The sequence below is a fragment of the Mustela lutreola genome, chromosome 13 (genome assembly GCF_030435805.1).
Source record: "Mustela lutreola isolate mMusLut2 chromosome 13, mMusLut2.pri, whole genome shotgun sequence".
Classification (NCBI taxonomy): Eukaryota; Metazoa; Chordata; class Mammalia; order Carnivora; family Mustelidae; genus Mustela; species Mustela lutreola.
This window is the reverse complement of record NC_081302.1, coordinates 86,949,902-86,970,295: the sequence shown is the minus strand read 5'-3', so window position 1 is coordinate 86,970,295 and position 20,394 is coordinate 86,949,902. Positions and strand designations below refer to the sequence as shown.

Here is a 20,394-nt window from a genome sequence, read left to right as displayed (position 1 = left end):
TGTGCTTTTTTGGTCTATCAAAAAAAAAAAAAAGAAGCCAGAGAAGAGCTGTACAGTATTACTATCAATAGCCTCAAAGTATCTCCCAGCAAACTCCCAGGGTTAAAGTGGTATCTTTGTTTCTCCATTATAAACAATTTTTTTCTTTTGCAACATCGGTTCAGCCTGGGTTCCTTACAGCGTTAAGAAAACTTACCCAAGCACCTTCCAGCACCCAGTTCATTTGGCTCTGTTGAGTGAGCACTCCGAGCAGGCAAATAGGCAGATGGGCATGTGGCATGTGGGCACTGAGTTACTTAGTATCTCCAAGGACAGTGCCCACTGCTCCCACTTCATGGGATTGCTACCAATGGGTGAACAAAAGGGCGCCTACCAGAGGCAAATTCCATTGTAAGAACATAGCATGCAATTCTCTGGGAAAAGGGAGAGGTGGGACAGGCCAGGCTCCTGGAGGAACTCCCATGGGTCTTCCCATCCCCCACACCCAGCCTGAGCTGAGGAGATTGCAAGCCAGGAGCATTTGGATATCCAGAGAGACCTAGAGGGATAATCAGTGGAGCAGGCAAATTAAACAATGAGAGGCAGGCATGGAGTTAGGGTGACAATACAACCCAAAATACAGCCAATCCAGCTGAAAGCATGACAGGTGGGCCACAGCCTCAGTCATTCTATTCATAAGCCAAAAGATTTTGAACCACATAGAAAGATCCCCAAACAGGCAGACACACACACCCCTGGCTAGACAGACTTCTGGATGGACCAAATCCCAGGGAGACAGACAGACTCCAGAGAAACAGACAGCTAGACAGATGGACAGATTCTTGAACAAAGATAGGAATATGCCTAGCCAGACATCCAGAAAGACCTGTGGTCAGACACATGGACACCCCCTGGTGCCAGCCAATTAGAAAGTGATCCCAGCCAACCAAAAGACAAAATCCTTCAAGGACAGAGAGACCCCCCCGCCCATAGATAGATACCCCAACTAAGAGATACCCCACCTACTCAATCAATAGATAGATACCCCAACTAAGAGATACCCCACCTACCCAGCCAGAACTCAGCTTGATTACCTCCTGCCAGTAAGAAGACCCCAGCCTATGAGAAAGCCAGGTTCTCAGCAAGGTAAATGTTACCCCAAAAAGTCAGGTAGACAGATAGATACATCCCCCCACTGGACAAACTAATCACTAATTAGTGATTAATTAATCGCTGATTAGTCACTAATCAGAAGATCCCCAGCTTCTGGGTCAGCCCTCCTGCCTCCCAGTCATCACCATAGATGATATTGATGGCCCAATGACCCTTCAGTGTTGCATTTGCTCCCCTAAACCACCAGTTTCCAGTAACCTTTGACCTCCAGTGACATCCACTAACATCAGGGTCCACAAAGACCTTTCATGATCCCACAGTGACTCTTCCTCCTATGCTCTGGTATCCCCTACTCCCTAATGACTGCCATTAATATCCATGAGTACTCAGAGACTAAAGAGTGTCCACGACTCCTGCACTGAACATCCATATCTTCTTAAAGTTACCTGATACTTCTGTATCCCACCTCCCTGAGTCTCAAAAAACCCATGACCAGTCACAAAAGTTCAGTTCATTGACATACACTATAGTGCACTGAGTAGGAGCCCTCAATGACCTTCCTTCTTTTGATCCCTCAATTACTTAAACTACCACTCCAAATCCCAATAGCCCTTCAGCCATTTTCCCTGTCACTGACCCCCAGTGACTGCCATTAACATCTGATGACAGTTGCCCATGAACATCCAAAGACCTCTCTCACTGACCTCCAATGAATTCACTATAAACGTCCATTCAGTGATCATTTTTTACCATCTTTGAACTCTTAGAGATGAAACTAATAAACAGAGTCCACAGTGACCCCGCCTATAAATTAAACATCCCCACTGATCATCCACTTTGACTTCTGTCACTTAAACCTCGGTCAGCAAACCACACAGCCTCAGGCCACACACACACACACACAAAATTTTTGTGACACATGAAAATTACGTGAAATTAAAATTTCAGTGTCCACAAATAGTTTTATTGGAATATAGCACCACTCATTTCTTTACACGTGGCCTATGGCTATTTTCACACTGTCATGGTGGAGCTGAGTAGCTGGTACGGACACTGGAAACAGCAAGGCCAAAAAACCAAAGCCTTTTGAAAAAAAAAAGAGTTTGCCCATCCCTAACTCAACATTCTAATAATCCGTAATTAATTAAATCCACAACCTGAACCAATGACCTTGTTGACCCTTCATCATACACATCACCCCATTGGTTAACCTTTGACACCTCAACGACCTCAAACTGGACTCCACAGACACCCCTTCTGGTGACACCCCCTGAGATTCCTTCCATGACCCCTGGAGCCCTGCTGGGTGAGGGGTGGGCTGACCCATCTACACAGGCAGGAGCCCTAGGCTCCTCTAGGCTTTCTCCAGCCTCCCCGTGGTAACCTCGGGAACTGGATCACTATGTTGTCCTCTGGCCTTTTCCTGCCCATTTTCTGAAGGTGAGAGTGTGCAGACAGCAAAAAAGAGAAGTTTTTTGAAAGCCTTTTGACGGCCTCAATTCTGTTTCCCTGCAGGTTTATGTGGGTTGAGATTTTTAAATTCAGAAAGGATCCTGGTGCCCCCAGTTCCTCCTAGTCCGCCCCAAGAAGAGGAACCTCAGGAAACAGAGACACAGAAACATCCACTTCCCTGCGGTCTTTCTCACAGCGGGGGTGCCCGGGTGTCATTCCCCCCCCCACACACACACACATACCGCCCCGCTGCAACCTCGACAACCTCCCGTGACCTCGCTCCGGCCCCGCCGCCGTAGCGCACAGTGAAGGATGCCCCCAACCCAGGGTCCTTGAGGGAGGAGTTGCACCTCCATCTCGGCCACCATCAGAGCCCAGTCTCTCTCTCAGGGAGACGACCTGGGAGGCCAGGCGAGAATGCAAGGGCATCTACCCAACGCGGGCCCTTGGATGAAAGTTGGCCCCGGGCGCGGGTTCCGGGACCAATCAGGAGACAACGTCCAGGGGATTCTGCGGACTCAGTCAACGTGCCCGAGGCCCAAAAAAAGGGAAGCACCAGCTCTGGACTCCTCAGACCCAGAGGAAGAGGACCTAAGTCTCCGGCTGCTGCCTGGTCAGCGAGCCTGTGGGCGGTACCGGGACGAGCTCCGAATGTTATTGGCCGAGGGGCGAAACCTGCCGCCTGCTGCGCACTTCCATTGGGTCGCAAGATCGGAGACGGGGCCTCCACAGGCCGCCTCCGCCTCCAGTTTTCTCGCTACTAGCTACTCGCGCGGAGCGCCCTGCTTAAGTGGAGCTCGTCAGGCCACCACGTCATGAACCGCAACTTGGACGCTGTGCAGAGCTTCTTGGAGCAGTTGGAGGCGCGAGGCGGCCGGTAGAGGGCGGTACTGGCCGGCGAGTTCAGCGTGAGTGGGCGAGAATGGACGACCAAACCGCGCGCTCTGACTCATGATCCCGGACTGTCCGGATACCTGTACTGTGCGCCCTGCCGCGCTTTGCCCTCCGTCCCTTTTTCCCAGCGTCCAAGAGTGTCTCCTCGCCTCTAGGTCTATTTTTCTCTTCCCAGCACCTCTCTGTCGCTCTCTTCCCTGTCCCCATCCTCTGCTCACAGAGCCCCAGAGGGCGAAGTCCACGGCCGGGTTGGGCGTGCCGCCCACGCGCCCTCGGGTCCCTGTTCCCTCTCATCCAGCTCCCAGAACGGTCCCACTGCTGGGTGGAGCTGGAGAAGCCGGCTCCCCAAGGGAAGGCAGGCGCACACTTGCACTGGACACCGGTCAGCCCTGGCCTCTGTGATCATGTGGAAGAAAGGGCCAGGAGAAGAGGACCCAAGAAGCCCTACTGCGGGTGGGGAAAAGAGGGGATGGTGGTGTGGATGCCGGACTCTAATAGGAGCTGTGACCTAGGGTACTTTACCTGGGTCCTCTGGGTAAAACGCTACGGTTAATGACTGAACGGGCATGAGGAACAAGTGTGCGTTAAAAAGCGCCTTAGCAGATCTTGAGCGCTCACTTTGTAGGTCCCTTTGTAACTAGTTATAAAGATTCTAAACATTACAGTGCCGTAATACAAGCCATGTGTAAGGAATGCTAATGCAACATCGTAGGCATTGGTAGGTGTTATTTATTATAGTCTGATTTTGAATAGCTGATGATGGTAATACACTTCACGAATTATAATAATCTAACAGTAACAAAGTATCAGTGATATTTTGTTACACAAGTAATATTATACATTATAATTTATATACATTTTATAGTGTCATATATATCATACTTCATGTTTGTTATATTAAATACATATTACATTACAATTATTGTTTATAATACAATGTAACACAGATTGTGTTTGGGTGGTAGATGCAACCCTCACTGTTCTACTTCCTGGTTGGGACTTTCCGCAAGTCACTCAACCATGTCGTGCCTCAGCTTTCTTACCTACACGATGGGAACATCACAATGGAGACCTTGTAGTGATTCAATGTCGTTAGCACAGAGCGTGGCACAGAGAAGGTGCTCTGAGTTGCCATTAGTACTGTCTCACTACAATTACCCACCCAGGCACCATGTTATGTAAGAGTCTGCATTCACCTCTCACAAACCATGTGAGAGGCACGCACTTGCGCACTTGCGCACTCCCTACAAGTGCCTCTGTGCCCCAGAACTCTGACTTGGCTCCTATCTTCTCTCTTTCTTTTCCCAGGGTTGGCTAATGGTGCCTTCCACCAGGACATCCAGGCCAACTCAGCCGCATGGAAGACCATCCCTGTGTATTCCACTGAGGCTGGCCATCTGCCAGGGAACATGAGGAAGAATCACTGCAAAGATGTGCTGCCGTGGAAGTTGGGGGCTTCCTGAGGGAGTCGGTGGTGCTCTACACACATCTCCACCCCATGGCAGTCCAATCCACCCCACTATGCTCCCAGTGTACTCCCTCTCAGATCCTTGCAAGTGGCTGCATTTCTCCTGAGCAGCTCCCAATTGCACCCAGGTGGGATCCCTGCTGGGTGTGCAGGAACCCTGCTGGCTTTCATCCAGGAGTCTGTCAGGGCCAAAGCACTTTTCTCACCTCTCCCTCTGGCAGATGATCAGACAGGAGTGACCCTCTCCCTGCTCTAGGAGGAGGGACATTGCGACTACATCCAAGGCAACTTCATCCAGGTCAGGCTGGGAGTCAGGGAAGGAGCGGACACGGGGTGACAGCAAGATCCCAGTGGTGAATTTAGCCTTTACCAGGGCACAGACGGAAGCCAGGCCTACAACGCCACACAAGGACCCTTGCCTCACACCTTGTTAGACTTCTGGCACCTGGTCTGGGAGTTTGGGATCAAGGTCAGCCTTAGGGGAGAGTGAGGAGGAACTAACATTCTGAGTCCTCCCTTGGCCGTGTTTCTCCAGTTACCTAACCCAAATCACTCCCCTCTCCCCCTACCCTTCTTGTCTAGGTAATCCTGATGGCATGTCCAGAAATGGAGAATGGGCTGGTAGGTGTCCTCAGCCCTCTAGAATACATTTCTTTGTGCAGGAAGGAGGCAGGAGAAATCTTGCTAGCACCTCCCTAATCCCAGGTCCAAAAGGCCCAATTCTTGGAGTGACTCCACTATTGCTCTCTTCAATTTTTTGTTGATCTTTTCCTTTTATTCATGGTGTTCATCCCTGCAGTGTTCACAACCCGTTTACTGTTGGTCTTCCCAACCCAAGTCCACACCATAGACCATAAGGCTTATACTGATCTGTCCCTGGTACAACTCTGATCTCTGTTTTTTTAAAGTGTCTTGTAGGTGGCATATTGTAAGGACTTACTTTTTTATTTGGTCTGACAATCTCTGCCTTTAATTGGAGTATTTAGTTGTTAACATAATTATAAATAACGTTGGGTCTAAATCTACCATCCTTTTGTTTTCTATTTGTTCCATCTGTTCTTTGTCCCTTTATTCTTCTCTGTCTTTTTTCCGATTGAGAATTTTTTATTTTTTATTTATTTATTTGAGAGAGAGAAAGAGAGAATGAGCACTAGTCAGGAAGAGAGGGAGAAAAAGATTCCCCACTGAGCTGGGGCCTGACGCAGGTCTCAATCCCAGGACCCCAAGACTATGACCTGAGCCAAAGGCAGTCGCTTAACTGACTGAGCCACCCAGGTGCCACTAGATTGAGAATTTTTATAAATCCATTTCAGAGTCATTATATACTTATTAGTTATACCACTGTGTATTATGTGCATAGTGTGGCTTTAGAGTTTACCAGTTATATCTTTAACTTATCACAGTATACACTCAAATAATATTATACCATTTCATTTGAAACATAAGAACTTTATACTAGCAAATTTATTTCAAATTTCCCATTCCCTGCTTTATGTTACTGTTGCCATAGGTTTTAATTCTAAATATGAAATATACTCCACAATGCACTATTATTTTTACTTTAGATTGTCTTTTTCTTATTTTTTTAATTTTTTATTTTAATTCCAGTATAGTTCACATACAGTGTCATATTAGTTTAAGTGTATAATATAGTAATTCAGCAATTCTAAATATTACTCCATGACCATCATGATAAATGTGCTTTTTTTTTTCATTTTATTTCTATTCAGTGTTCCAGCATTCATTGTTTATGCACCACATCCAGTACTCCCTGTAATACGTGCCCTCCATAATACCCACCATGAGGCTCACCCAACCCCCAAGCCCCCTTCCCTCTAAAAGCCTCATTTTGTTTCTCAGTCCACAGTCCCTCATGGTTTGTCTCCACCTCAACTCATTTCTCTGCTCCATCTCCCAGTGTCCTCCATGTTATTCCTTATGCACCACAAGTAAGTGAAACCATATGATAATTGACTCTCTATGCTTGACTTATTTCACTCAGCATAATCTCTTCCAGTCCTGTCCATGTTGATATAAAAATTGGGTATTCATCCTTTCTGATGGAGGCATAATACTCCATTTTATATATGGACCATATCTTCTTTATCCATTGAAGGGTATCTTGGTTCTTCCCACAGTTTGGTGACTATAGCCATTGCTGCTATGAACATTGGGGTACAGATGGCCCTTCTTTTTACTACATCTGTATCTTTGGGGTAAATACCCAGTAGTGCAATTGCAGGGTCTTGGGAAGCTCTATTTTTAATTTCTTAAGGAATCTCTACATTGTTCTCCAAAGTGGTTGCACCAACTTGCATTTCCACCAACAGTGTAAGAGGGTTCCCCTTTCTCCACATCTTCTCCAACACACATTGTTTACTGTCTTGTTAATTTTGGCCATTCTAACTGGTGTAAGTTGATATCTCAAAGTAGTTTTGATTTGAATCTCCCTGATGGCTAATGATGATGAATATTTTTTCATATGTCTCTTAGCCATTTGTATGTCTTCATTGGAGAAGTGTCTATTCATGTCTTTTGCCCATTTGTTGACATGATTATCTGCTTTGTGTGTGTTGAGTTTGAGGAGTTCTTTATAGATCTTGGATATCAGCCCTTTGTCTGTAGTGTCCTTTGCGAATATCTTCTCCCATTCCGTGGGTTGCCTCTTTGTTTTGTTGATGGTTTCCATTGCTGTTCAGAAGCTTATCCTGATGAAGTCCCAAAAGTTCATTTTTACTTTTGTTTCCTTTGTTTTTGGAGACATATCTTGAAAGAAGTTGCTGTGGCCTATGTCAAAGAGATTACTGCTTATGTTCTCTTCTGGGATTTTGATAGATTCCTGCCTCACATTGAGGTCTTTTATCCATTTTGAGTTTATCTTTGTGTATGGTGTAAGAGAATGGTCGACTTTCATTCTTCTATATGTAGTTGTCCAATTTTCCCAGCACCATTTATTAAAGAGACTGTCTTTTTTCCACTGTACAATTTTTCCTCCTTTGTCAAATATTATTTGACCATAGAGTTGTGGGTCTATATCTGGGCTCTCTACTCTGCTCCACTGGTCTATGTATCTGTTTTTGTGCCAGTACTATGCTGTCTTGGTGATCACAGCTTTGTAGTAAAGCTTGAAATCAGGCAACATGATACCCCCAGTTTTGTTTTTCTTTTTCAACATTTCCTTAGCAATGCGGGGTCCCTTCTGGTTCCATACAAATTTTATGATTGTTTGTTCCAGCTCTTTGAAAAATGCTGGTGGAATTTTGATTGGGATGGCATCAAAAGTACAGATTGTTCTAGGTAGTATAGACATTTTAACAATGTTTATTCTTCCAATCCATGAGCATGGAATGGTTTTCCATGTTTTTGTGTCTTCTTCAGTTTCTTTCATAAGTGTTCTGTAGTTCCTCTAGTGCAGATCCTTTGCCTTTTTAGAATAAGTGTACTCTTAATCGCCTTCACCTATTTCACCCATTTCCCACCCCTACCTTCCCTCTGGTAACCACCTGTTTATTCTCTATAGTTAAGTCTGTTTTTTGGTTTCTCTCTTTTTTTCCCCTCATTTATTTGTTTTGTTTCTTAAGTTCCACATATGAGTGGAATCATATAGTATTTGTCTTTCCCCAACTGATTCTTTTCACTTAGTATTATACCCTCTAGATCCACCCATATTGTTGCAAATGGCAAAATTTCATTGTATATTCCGTGTGTGTGTGTGTGTGTATATATATATATATATATATATATATATATATATATATATATATCACATCTTCTTTATCCATTCATCTATTGATGGACACGTGCTTCTTCCATAATTTGGTTATTGTAAATAATGCAGCAATGAACACAGGGGTGCATATATCCTTTTTTTAAAAGATTTTATTTATTTATTTGACAGACAGAGATCACAAGTAGGCAGAGAGACAGGCAGAGGTTGGGGGGGGGGGAAGCAGGCCCCCTGCTGAGCAGAGAGCCCAATGCGGGGCTTGATCCCAGGACCCTGGGATTATGACCTGAGCCGAACACAGAGGCTTTAACCCACTGAGCCACCCAGGTGCCCCACATATATCCTTTTGAATTAGTGTTTGAGTATTCTTTGGATAAATACCAAGTAGTGCAATTACTGGATCATAAGGTAGTTCCATTTTTATTTTTTGAGGAAACACCATACTGTTTTCCAGAGTGGCTATACCAGTTTACATTATCAACAGTGCACAGTGGTTCTTTTATCTCCACATCCTTGCCAACACTTGATGTTTCTTAAATTTTTATTTTAGCGATTCTGATAGGTGTGAGGTGATATCTCATTGTGTTTTGATTTGCATTTCCCTGATGATGAGTGATGTTGAGTGAGCATCCTTTCATATATCTGTTGGCCATTTGGATATCTTCTTTGGAGAAATGTCTGCTCATGTCTTTTGTCCATTTTTTAATTGGATTATTTCCTATTTGGCTGTTGAGTTGAATCAGTTTTTTATATATTTTGTATACTAACCCTTTATCAGATATGTCATTTGCAAACATCTTCTCCCATTCAATAGGTCATTTTTTTTTTAGTTTTATTGTTTGTTTCCTTTGTATGCAAAAGCTTTTTATTTTGCCACAGCCATCAGATAAGAAAAGGAAATACCATCCAGTGGTATTTATTTTGCCACAGCACTCAGATAAAAAAAGGAAATACTATCCAAATTGATAAGCAAGAAGTAAAACTTTAACTTTTTGTGGATGGCATGATACTATATATAGAAAACCCTAAAGACTATACCAAAAAATTACTAAAGCCAATAAATGGAGTAAGGTCACAGTACACAAAATCAGTGTACAGAAATCTGTTGCATTTCTATACACTAATAATGAACCAGCAGAAAAAGAAATTAAGAAAACAATCCAATTTACAATTGTACCAAAAATAGTAAAATACCTAGAAATAAACTTAACTAAGGAAGTGAAAAACCTATACACTGAAAACTATAAAACACTGATGAAAAAAATTGAAGATGACACAAATAAATTAAAATATACTCCATGCTCATGGATTGGAAGAAGAAATATTGTTAAAAATGTCCATTCTATCCAAAGCAATCTATAGATTTAATGCAATCCCTATCAAAATAGCAACAGCACTTTTCACAGAACTAGAACAATCCTGAAATTTGGATGGAACCAGAAAAGACCCCTAAGAGCGAAAGCAATCTTGAAAAAGAAATATAAAGTTGGAGATATCACAATTCCAGATTTTAAGTTATACTACAAAACTGTAGTAATCAAAATAGTATGATACTGGCACAAAAATAGACATGTAGATTAATGGAATAGGATAGAAAGCCCGGAAATAAACCCATGATTATATGGTCAATTAATCTATTAATCTTCAGCAAAAGAGGCAAAAATATGACATGGAAAAAAGAACCTCTTCAATAAATAGTGCTGGGAAAAGTGGATATCTACGTGCAAAAAGTGAGAGAGAGAGAGAGAAAGAAAGGAAACTGGACCACTTTCTTACACCACACACAAAAATAAATTCATAATGGATTAAAGACCTAAATGTGAGACCCAATAATAAAAATCCTAGAAGAGAGTATAGGCAGTAATTTGTCTTGCATTGTTCATAGCAGTATGCTTCTCAGTATGTCTCCCGAGGCAAAGGAAACAAAAGCAAAAATAAACTATAAAATAAACTATTGGGACTAAACAGCTTTATCAAGATGCAATTTAGAGGCACCTGGTGGCTCAGTGGGTTAAGCCTCTGCCTTCAGCTCGGGTCCTGATCTCAGGGTCCTGGAATCAAGCCCCGCATGGGGTTCTCTGCTCAATGGGGAGCCTGCTTCCCCAATGCCTCTCTGCCTGCCTCTCTGCCTTCTTGTGATCTCTCTCTGTCAAATAAATAAACACAATCTTTAAGAAAAGTGTAATTTATCCATTTAAAGTGTGCAATTCAGTTGTTTTTAGTATATTTCTGAGTTATGTAACCATCGCTGCAATAAATTTTAGAACATTTTCATTATTCCACAAAGAATACTGTATCCAGTGGCAGTCACTCCCCATTTCTTCAAATAGAGTAACCCCTACTCTATTATTGGTCTCTATAGGTTTGACCACTCTGGACTTTTCATGTAAACTGAATCATATGATATGTTGTCTTTGTGACTGGGTCCTTTCACTAAGCATATTTTTAAAATTTCATGCATATTACAGTATATGTCAGTACTTGACTCCTTTTTATTGTTTAACAGTATTCCATTGAAAGGATCTACTGCATTTTATTTATTCATTTATCAGTTTATAGAATGTGAGTTACTTCCATTTTTTGGTTATTATGAATAATGCTGCTTTTGAATAATAATGCTTATGAAAATGCAAGTTTTTGCATAGAAGCATGTTTTCAGTTCTCTCAGGTACATACCTGGAAGTGGAATTGGTACATCATATGATAACTCCACTCTTAATATTTTGAGGAACTGTCAAACTGTTTTCCACAGTTACATCATTTTACCTTCCAATCAGCAATGTATGAGGATTTGAACTCACATTCTTCCCATTACTTGTCTTTTTCTTTAACGCTTATTATTATTATTATTATTTTAGCACTTATTTGTCTGTCTTTTCCCCATTGAATGGTCTTGTTATCCTTGTTGAAAGTCAATTGACTATAAATGTAAGGGTTTATTTCTGGGCTCTCAACTTTATTCCATTGATTGGTAGGTCTATCTTTGTACCAGTACTATACACTTTTTATTATTGTAACTTTATAGTAAGTTTTGATATCAAGAAAAATAAAGATGTACCTTCTCTGTCTCAGATGATCCCACCTAACTTCAGCCTCTTCAACGTGGTCCTGGAGATGAGAAAGCAGCGGCCTGCAGCTGTGCAGACAGAGGTGAGAGCCTCAGTCTCCATCCAAGAATATATCCCTCCTCCTCTTGTCTTCCATTTTTGATGATTTCTCTTCCCTACCAGGAGCAATACAGATCCTATACCACACGGTGGCTCAGATGTTCTTCTCAGCAGTCCAAAACATCAGCCCTCTTTGCCAGAATTTCAAGGAGGTACCAAGGCCCCCTTCCTACTTTCTTTGTATCTACCATCAAAGCCTCGGACGGAGACCAGGACCCAGAGAAGAAGTATTTGGCCACCATGGACTCCTTCTGGGAGCAGGGACTGACTATGATATCCACCTTTGTCCTCCTTGCTACCTTATCAGACTGTTCTTCTTAAGCTTACCCCTCTACCCCAAGAGTCCATGGTCACTTCCATGGACTTCCCAAACAGGGGTCTGGCCAGTTTCCTCCAAATCTCATACTCTTCCCCTCCTGTCTTTCCCCAGAATTGTGCCCCAGTCTACGATGAGGCCCTCTCCTTCCAGACTTCCCAGATGCTTCCCACCACACGGCGCCCACCTGGCCAGGTCCTCAGGTACCCAGCTCCATCTCTTCATTCTTCCCTTTCCAATTTCTCATGCTCAGAGGCTAACTCTTTCCTTGTTCTTGAAACACCAGCCCTTCCTTGCTGTTCAGTTTATCAAATATTCACTGGCTCTTTCTTTGAACTGAGTCCAGGAACCTGCCCCAAGATGACACTGGACCCAGGGATCCCACTGCCTCTGCCTCTAAGGTTAGCCCCTATGTTAGCCCTTTCTTTGCTTCCCAAGTCATTAATTTAGCAAATATTTCTTGATGCCACCCACTTGTTAGGCCTCATGTCAGGTGCTGGGGACAGTCAACCTTCCCTTGCAGCAAAATTTACCCCATCGTCCTCAAAACTAGCTCTCCATTTTGAGGCTATCCCTCCCTCCCACCTTTAGATGCCACTTCCTCATTCTTTTATTCAGAAGTGTACACAGAAATGACCACCCCTTACCTAGCACCAATACCCTGCCCATTTTCCTGCCAGGCTGTTCCCTTCCCTTCACTCACCTAACTTGCCAGGCGCTCGAGAGACAGAACCGAACTCCCCTCATCCAGAGACCCCATCCTCTCTCCTCTGAGACCTGCCCACCTGCTCTCTTCGACCTGACCTGCTAGCGCCTTGGGTGGGAAGGAAGCCCGCGGTTTGCAAGCTAGGCGCACTCCCCACCCCCTCCCTCCGCTCAGTCATTTCACTTCCTCCCCCGCCTTCCCCACTCGCAGAAGCCTCTCCGTGCCTGGGCCCCCGGCCCTCACCATGGCCGACACGTATGCGGTGGTGCAGAAGCGCGGGGCGCCGGCGGGCACCGGGGCCGGGGCGCGGGGGCGCGGCGCAGAGGAGGGGCCGCTCTACAGCCAGGTGACGCCGCGCGCCCGGCTGCTGCAAGCGCAGGCGGTGAACGCGCGTGGGGTGCTGCCCAGCGGCGGTGAGTCCCGAGCGGGCAGGGGCGCGAGGCGGAGGACCGGCACCCTCCTGCGCCTTCTCCAGACCCAGTCTTGCTGGGGTCGGGAAGGCCCTGGCGGCCCAGGCCTGAGTCCTGCCTGATCTGGGCCTAAGCTGACCTGTATGCTTTCCCGGTGGCCACGCTTCTGGGACTATTTCCCAACTCCCGTCGCGGCCGGAAGTGTGCCAGGCCTAGTCTTGGGCTGAAGCCTGGGTCCGTTTCTCTGGCGACGCTAGCTACTCCAGGGGGACGCGTCGGTTTCCGCTATGCCCCCTCTGGCTGCCCTCCCCGCCCTGGCCCTGTCTGCCAGCTCAGGCTCCGGGAGCATGGAGGATGCAGTTCTGCCCCGAGTGGGTTCCGGAGCTCCGTGGGCTGCCTGAGTCAATCTTTGGGGGTGGTTTTCTGCCCGCAGTTCCTGCTGATCAAAGCCCTGCTGGGCCTGACGCCTATGAGGACGTGGTGGATGGAGCTCAGAGTGGTGGGCTAGGTAAGTCAAAGCCTGGGTTTCTGGGCATCCGCAGCTTCGAATCCCAGGATTTGGGGGTTTAGGGATGGTGGCATGGGGCTCACACTCTCCGAGTCCTGTGGATGTGGCTGCAGTAAACCACCAGGGCCTGGAGGCTTGAGGATGACCTTCCACACATCTCCGTGCCTCAGCTTCTCCACAAAACCCATGGTGCCCTTCTTCCAGGCTTCAACCTACGCATTGGAAGGCCTAAGGGGCCCCGGGACCCCCCTGCTGAGTGGACCCGTGTGTGAGTGCTGGACCCTGCCTGCCTGTTGCCCCACGTGGGCACCTGGACTGCTGACGGCCATTCTTTGCTATGTGAAGTGTTGGGAATGGGAAAGCTGGTCCTGGATCAAAATAAAAGTTTCTCAGGGTGGAAATGTAGGGGGTTTGCCCCGTGATTATAGTATTCAAGATTCGAGGCTGGGGGAGGTAGTTGGGAGATAATGGCTGGTGAGATTGCAGTGAACAGATTCAAACATAAACATCAGGAATGGGCCCAACCCCAGGGGACTAGGTAGGTTCTTCCAGGTGTGAAGAAGAGGATGGACAGGTGGGTTTCTGGAGACTGCCCCATCACCATAATGGACTAGTTCATCTCAATATCTGATCCTTCCTCACTCAGACACCCAGCTGGACACAGAAATGGGTGGGACCTGGAAAACACTGATAGACACTCCCCCACCCCCCAACCACCATTCAGACAGATCCAAGCCAGATATAACAATCCAGCAGACTGATTTCAAACACGTAAAAAGATCCCCACATGGGTACACAGACAGATGAACCCCCAAACAGGACAAGTAGATAGCCATACACCTAGACTGACCTTTAGAGGGATAGTCCACAGCTGGATGGATGGACTGCCAGCCAGAGAGATAAATCAACTAACAGCCTGACAGACCACCTCTAGCAAGAGAAACCATCAAAAAGACCCATCCTAGTTAGACAGCCAGCCAGACACAGGCCAGATGGACCCCTAAGTTGACAGATTCCCAGACAGACATAAACAAATCCCCAGCTGAACAGACAGTACATTCTCTCAGCTAGACAGACCCACCCCCAAGTGGGCGGGCAGACTGACCTAGTCAAACTTCTAACTAGCCAGATGGACTCCAAGCCAGACAGAAAGAACCTTGATGATACAGACAGCCTCCCAACAAGGCAGATAGGTAAACTTCTAGACAGGTGAATAGTTCCCACCAACTCACCAACTCTAAAGACCTACATTTTAGCAGACAAATTGATGCACCACCTGCTGAGAAGACTGCAGGGTGGATCCCCAGGCAGTCAACAAGCCAGGTAAGGAGACAAACCCTCAGGTAGATAAGCATCCTAAGCCAGACAGACCACCCACCATCCAGAACATTTATCAACTTGGCATGCCTTACAAATCAGGAGATCCTTCAAATAGGCTAGATCCCTGCTCACCAGATGGACCTCAATCTCTCAGGGCCTCATTGGAATATGAACCCCTATTCAGACACATGACAGATGACCCCAGCCAGACAGTGAGGCACTATGCTCAGAGATAAATGAACCCCAAACCAACTGGCCAACTAGACACCAAGCTGGACAGACAGAACCCAAACCCGATGAACAGCTGGACCCCCATCTGGAGAGATGAATGGACCCCTGAGAAGTCAGACCCTATTTAGAAAGATCCCCAACCAGATAGACCAGAGTCAGACAGGAAGACCCCCAACCAGACTAACTCTGAGCTGTTCACATAGACTGGCCAGGCAAACCCCCAGTCCTTGAGCTGACAGCAGATGCACACAGATTGCTAATTTGGCAGAAGATCTTCAGCTGGTAAGACAGACATCTAGCCTCACAGTTGGACGGACCCTAGACCAACAGATCAGTCTGTATTTGTAGCCAGATAGGCTGATGAATCTCCCAAGTAGATAGCTGGAAAAGTGAACTCCAGACAGACTGAATGCCAGCTTGGTAAGACTCTCAGAAAGACCTCTGGCTAGACAGATACGCAGACCCCAGCCAGAAGGACCACAGCTAGACAGATCCCCTACTAGACAGGTAGACACTCCATGAGCCAAACAGATCTTCAGTTAGACAGACAGAAAAATGGGCCACCCAGCCAGAAAACAAACCATCCTCCATCAAGATGGATCTTCAAACAAGACAACCCCAAGTGGACAGTAAGACAAGAGTAATTTTATACTTGATGCTCCAAAACCCTGATCCTGCTCTATGAGCCTCTCTCCTAATGTAATCTCCTGACAGTATCTAGTTCATTCAGGTGGATTCCCTTCCATCCCTCCCTAACACAGAAAGCTGTCCTGTGTATGTGATGAACATGGACCACTGACTGAGACCAGCAAGGCCCGCATGCCTCATACAGTTACTGTGAAAATTCAGTGAAAGAGAGAATATAAAGGTTTAGTTGAGGAGCTTATGCATGATAAATGTTAGACCATAATCAGGTCTTTGCTCCTGTATTCAATATAGGTTCTGAGACAAGTCATTTGCCCTTTGTCAGTGAAAGGAAGGTGGAACTTGCCTTCCTTGACCACAATAGTGCTTGCTGGCATTGGACTTAGTCAAGTGTTGTAAGGTTTCTGCACAAGAGTCAGTTCAACCAGCCGAAACCTGGAATTTCAGAGAAACTTAGGGATTCTTTAGCTTAATGGAGAACAGGAAGCCAGTATTACCTGGCATCCAAACTCTTTGACAAAAGGTAGAGCTGACCTCAGTGTAAAGAGACACGAAGGAGGACCCAAGGCTGCTAGTAACAGAGGAGAGTTGAGGTTTCATTTAGAGTATAAAATTATCTCATAGCCAGAAATATTAAGTTCATTTGGCTCCAGAGACCAGAAAGGGAAAAGCAGTAGTATCTTTGAGGAGAGGTGGCCTATGGCAGAAGGAAGAAAGAAGCATATCTCCTTCCTCAGGGGAAGAAACTAATGTCAATTAGAGCATTGGTCTCTGGGGTCTGTCCTTAAGCCAGCACCCACTCAGCCCAATTTCCTACCAGAAGCCATAACTGTGAAGTACAGTAGGCCCATTTAGGTAAGATTTTTTAATAATTAGGTCTGAGGCTGAACTGTTTGCAATTCTTAGGTGCCCATTCCAGACTGAAGAGTTGCTCTGCTGCAAGTGAGAAGAACAGCGCCCTTGTGACTATCTAGCAACACAGAAAAACCTGTAGACTTGGCTTGCAAGGTAGAGCATTAAGGAGAATGCTGGGCTGGGCTCTTGACACATTTTATCTCATTTAATATGTAAAGCAATATTTGTAAGTTAAGTATTGCTACTGAGCCCACTTTGTAGATGCAAAGAAGACTCGGAGAAGATAGTTGTTAGAGATTCACACCCAGATTTAGGTCTCAGTGTTTAGTGTTACAGAAATATATGACTCTGAGCAAAAGAAGCCCTAAATCATTAAATGAATGTAAATAACTAGCACTGACTAGGTCCTTGGTGTAAACATGGACTGAATCATTAATTTTCAGAGCAACCCATACACAGAGGTAAGTTTGTTATCCCCACCTTACAGAAGCCAGGAATAACTGCAGTGAACACAGCATCATTTAATATTTCTTTAAAGAATCATAGTGGTTAATAGCTGGGACTCAGTCACTTACTAGTGGTTGGATCTTGAGCAAGTTTTCAGTGTCTCTCTGGTTCAGTTAGTTTCCTAGTCTATAAATAGAGGACAATAGAGTTACTTTTATCAAAGGGCCACCACATGAATGATTGATTGTTCAGAGCAAGAGTGAATCTGGATTCTTATAACACACATAGAAAAGATGTCATTTTTTCAGGGATTATTTCCAGAATAAAACAATTTACATAGTTCTAGTCTTGGTTAACAGTTACATTTTAAATCAGTGGGCAGAAAAATGTTCTCTTCAATGTATGGTATTGAGATAATTAAGTAGTCATTTAGGAAAGAAAAAAGTTCCATACGTCATACCCTACAGAAGGACAAATCCTGAATGTATTAGAGATTTAGATATAAAATAATAAACTATAGAAGCATTAGAAGAAATTATGGGAAATTTTCTATATATTCTTAGACTGCACCAGTGCTTGCTTAATATGGAAAGACAGCAGAAGCTCAGAAGAAAATAAAATTTATTACATAAGAATATTTCAACCTCACAAAAATCACCAAAGCACAGTCAGAAAATTCATGACAAACTTGAAAAAATTTACAACTGAGATCAAACAAAAGGCTAGTTTTCTGAAATATAAAAAGCTCTTAAGAATAAAGGCCAAAAACTAAAAAATGTGCAGCAAAGATGCCCTACCTTAGGTGTAATAAAAAGCATGAAAATCAGAATTTTATACTGAGATAGCCGATTTTACTTATGTTAGCAAAGATCAAAAAGTTTAGTAACACGGTGTGTCATCTAAGATATAAGGAAACAGTCTCGTATAGAGCCAGTGGGTGTTAAAATGCATACAATCTCCATGGAAAGCACTTTAACAACATCTATTTAAAAATGCATATACTCTTTGAGGCAGAAGTTTCATTTGTAGGCATTTATCTTCTGGGGATACTCACAGAACTCTAAAATGACTGTTACACTGAATTAATCACTATAATACTGTCTGTAGCAGCAGAAGACTGGAAATAAATGTTCACAGTGGGGTCCTGGTTAAACAAATGGTAAGATGGTATACTATGCAGTGTAAAAAAGGGAAGTGAAACCACATCTGTGCACTGGTGTGAACAAATTTCCAAATAACATTGTCAAATTTAAAAAAAAAGATATGTTATAAAATATGTTATAAGATATGTTCATATGTTTTATATGAACATATATAAATATGTTTTTCCTTATATACACATAAAGAGTCTTGAAAAAAGCACAAGAAATATGACAAAGAACTGAACATCTGGGGGCCCTATCCTGCAGCCCCATGCGCTTTGCTCCAGCCATCCTGCCTTCTGTTCACCTCCTCAAACCTTCCATGCTCAGGCATTTGTGTTGGTTGTCCTGTCTCCCCAGAGCCTCAAGTGACCATCTCTGACTATTGTGCACACTGAGGTCCCTGCCAGTACTGCTGGGGTGCCCTGAGGTTCCACATCCAGTACTGTCCTACCACATAAAAAGATACCAGGACTTTTACCCACAAAGAGTAGCTAGTGTTCATTAGGCTTCTTATGTGGTAGGTACTATTCAAAGTATATTAACTATATAAATTCATTTAATATTCCCAAAGAGATTAAGTAGTCTTTTTATCCCTATTTCATAGATATGAAAAACTTAGGTAGAGACGTTGAGCAATCCAAGGTTGCCCAGTTAGAAAATAGCAGAGATATATTTCAAGCCTAGGCATTCTGGTTCCCCACCCCACACCCAAAAAAAGTGTAGTCATGCCTAAAAGCCTAAAGTTGAACTTTCTCCATGCTGACCTTCTGAGTAAATAGGTCAATGTCCCCATGAGAACATGGGATCAGAAGTTCTACAGCTACCAGGAAATATTTCAAATTTGCGGTCATGTGTACAGTGGATGCTTTAAATCAACAAAAGAAATATCGACAGTGTGATACTGTAATTTGTAATAAATTCACATTTTGGCCTTCATCTACTTGTTCCTAGCTTCCAGCTCCTAAAATCTTTGGAATTTCCTAAGCGATGAGAGCATCCTTTGTAATCATATCAGGCCTTTTATCCTCTATCCCAGAAATTGTTTCAGAGCCATAAGGGTAAAATGGGTGTAATATTATTCATAATAAGGCCCTTTTTACCATGCTTGATTTTATGTTAATGAAGTGACAGCCCCACCTGTGACCTGCAGTGAGGGGGTGGTATGTGGAGATTAAATTCAATCACCATTGGTGAATGATTTAATCAACCATGATCCATAAAAGTCCCTGACTACCAGTTTGGACAGCTTCTAGGTTGTGAACCGGCATGCATCCACATTCTGGGAGGGTGACACCCCCTAAACTGTGTTTAGGACTATTCCTGACCTCACTCTATGTATATCTTCCTTTGGCTTTTCAATCATATACTTTCATATTCTTTGTAATAAATCAATCAATAATCTCTAGCAGGATCAGCTGATCAAGTTGTTATTCCTGAGTTTTAGAAAATTAATCAGACTGAAGGAGGTGATTGTGGGAACTTCCAATTTGTAGCCAGTCAGTAGCACAGATAACAACCTGGACTTGCAATTGGCATCTAAAGTGGGGTCAGTCTGTCTCCAGAGAGACATCAGAATTGAGCTGAATTTGTGGAACACTCAGTGTTCACTGAGAATTGAAGAATTGCTTGGTGGTGTTGGGAAAAAAAAAAAAAAAAAAAAACACCAGAAATAATTACTTTGAATATTTTGGTGGGCCCATTTCTCACTTTGGGTTTCTTCTAGAGGGTGTGGGAATCTCAATGATCAGAACATCCCAGCTTAGAGAAGACTCAGCCATATTTCTGTTTTCCCGAAATATGACCAATGTGTGTAAGAGAAGGGAAACCAACATGGGGGATATATTGGGGAAACCTGTATAGTGTCCATGGTACAGAGGGAGGAGGGGAGACAAAAGACAAGGAAACACTTTTTCTCAGCTGGTGTGAAAAGTACAATAAACCGTGCAGGGAAGCGTGGGTGGGTGGGTCTCAGTCCAGTAAGAAGTGAGGTAGGAGAACAATGGGTCAGGAA

General features: G+C 44.2%; 1 protein-coding gene and 1 long non-coding RNA gene across 4 annotated transcripts; one reads left to right on the top strand and one right to left on the bottom strand.

The window, feature by feature from the left end:
- The first annotated feature begins 5,511 nt into the window (after positions 1 to 5,511).
- Positions 5,512 to 14,145, top strand: PTPN18 (protein tyrosine phosphatase non-receptor type 18). 2 transcript variants are annotated; one of them, XM_059143726.1, is made up of 7 exons: positions 5,512 to 5,527; positions 11,706 to 11,783; positions 11,864 to 11,952; positions 12,231 to 12,517; positions 13,033 to 13,235; positions 13,666 to 13,740; positions 13,945 to 14,145. In XM_059143726.1, the coding sequence occupies exons 3-7, from the start codon at positions 11,899 to 11,901 to the stop codon at positions 14,010 to 14,012; spliced, it is 687 nt and encodes a 228-aa protein (XP_058999709.1). In that variant the 5' UTR covers positions 5,512 to 5,527; positions 11,706 to 11,783; positions 11,864 to 11,898; the 3' UTR covers positions 14,013 to 14,145. The 2 variants fall into 2 exon arrangements, with proteins under 2 accessions (XP_058999709.1, XP_058999710.1); XM_059143727.1 differs by lacking the exon at positions 5,512 to 5,527 and having other exon boundaries at positions 11,691 to 11,783; positions 12,231 to 12,319; positions 12,463 to 12,517.
- Positions 6,399 to 13,096, bottom strand: LOC131813465 (uncharacterized). 2 transcript variants are annotated; one of them, XR_009346827.1, is made up of 3 exons: positions 12,820 to 13,096; positions 11,692 to 11,769; positions 6,399 to 8,330 (listed from the first exon to the last, which is right to left on the bottom strand). It is a non-coding gene; the product is annotated as an uncharacterized LOC131813465 (long non-coding RNA). The 2 variants fall into 2 exon arrangements; XR_009346826.1 differs by lacking the exon at positions 6,399 to 8,330 and adding an exon at positions 8,680 to 9,321.
- Positions 14,146 to 20,394: the final 6,249 nt, after the last annotated feature.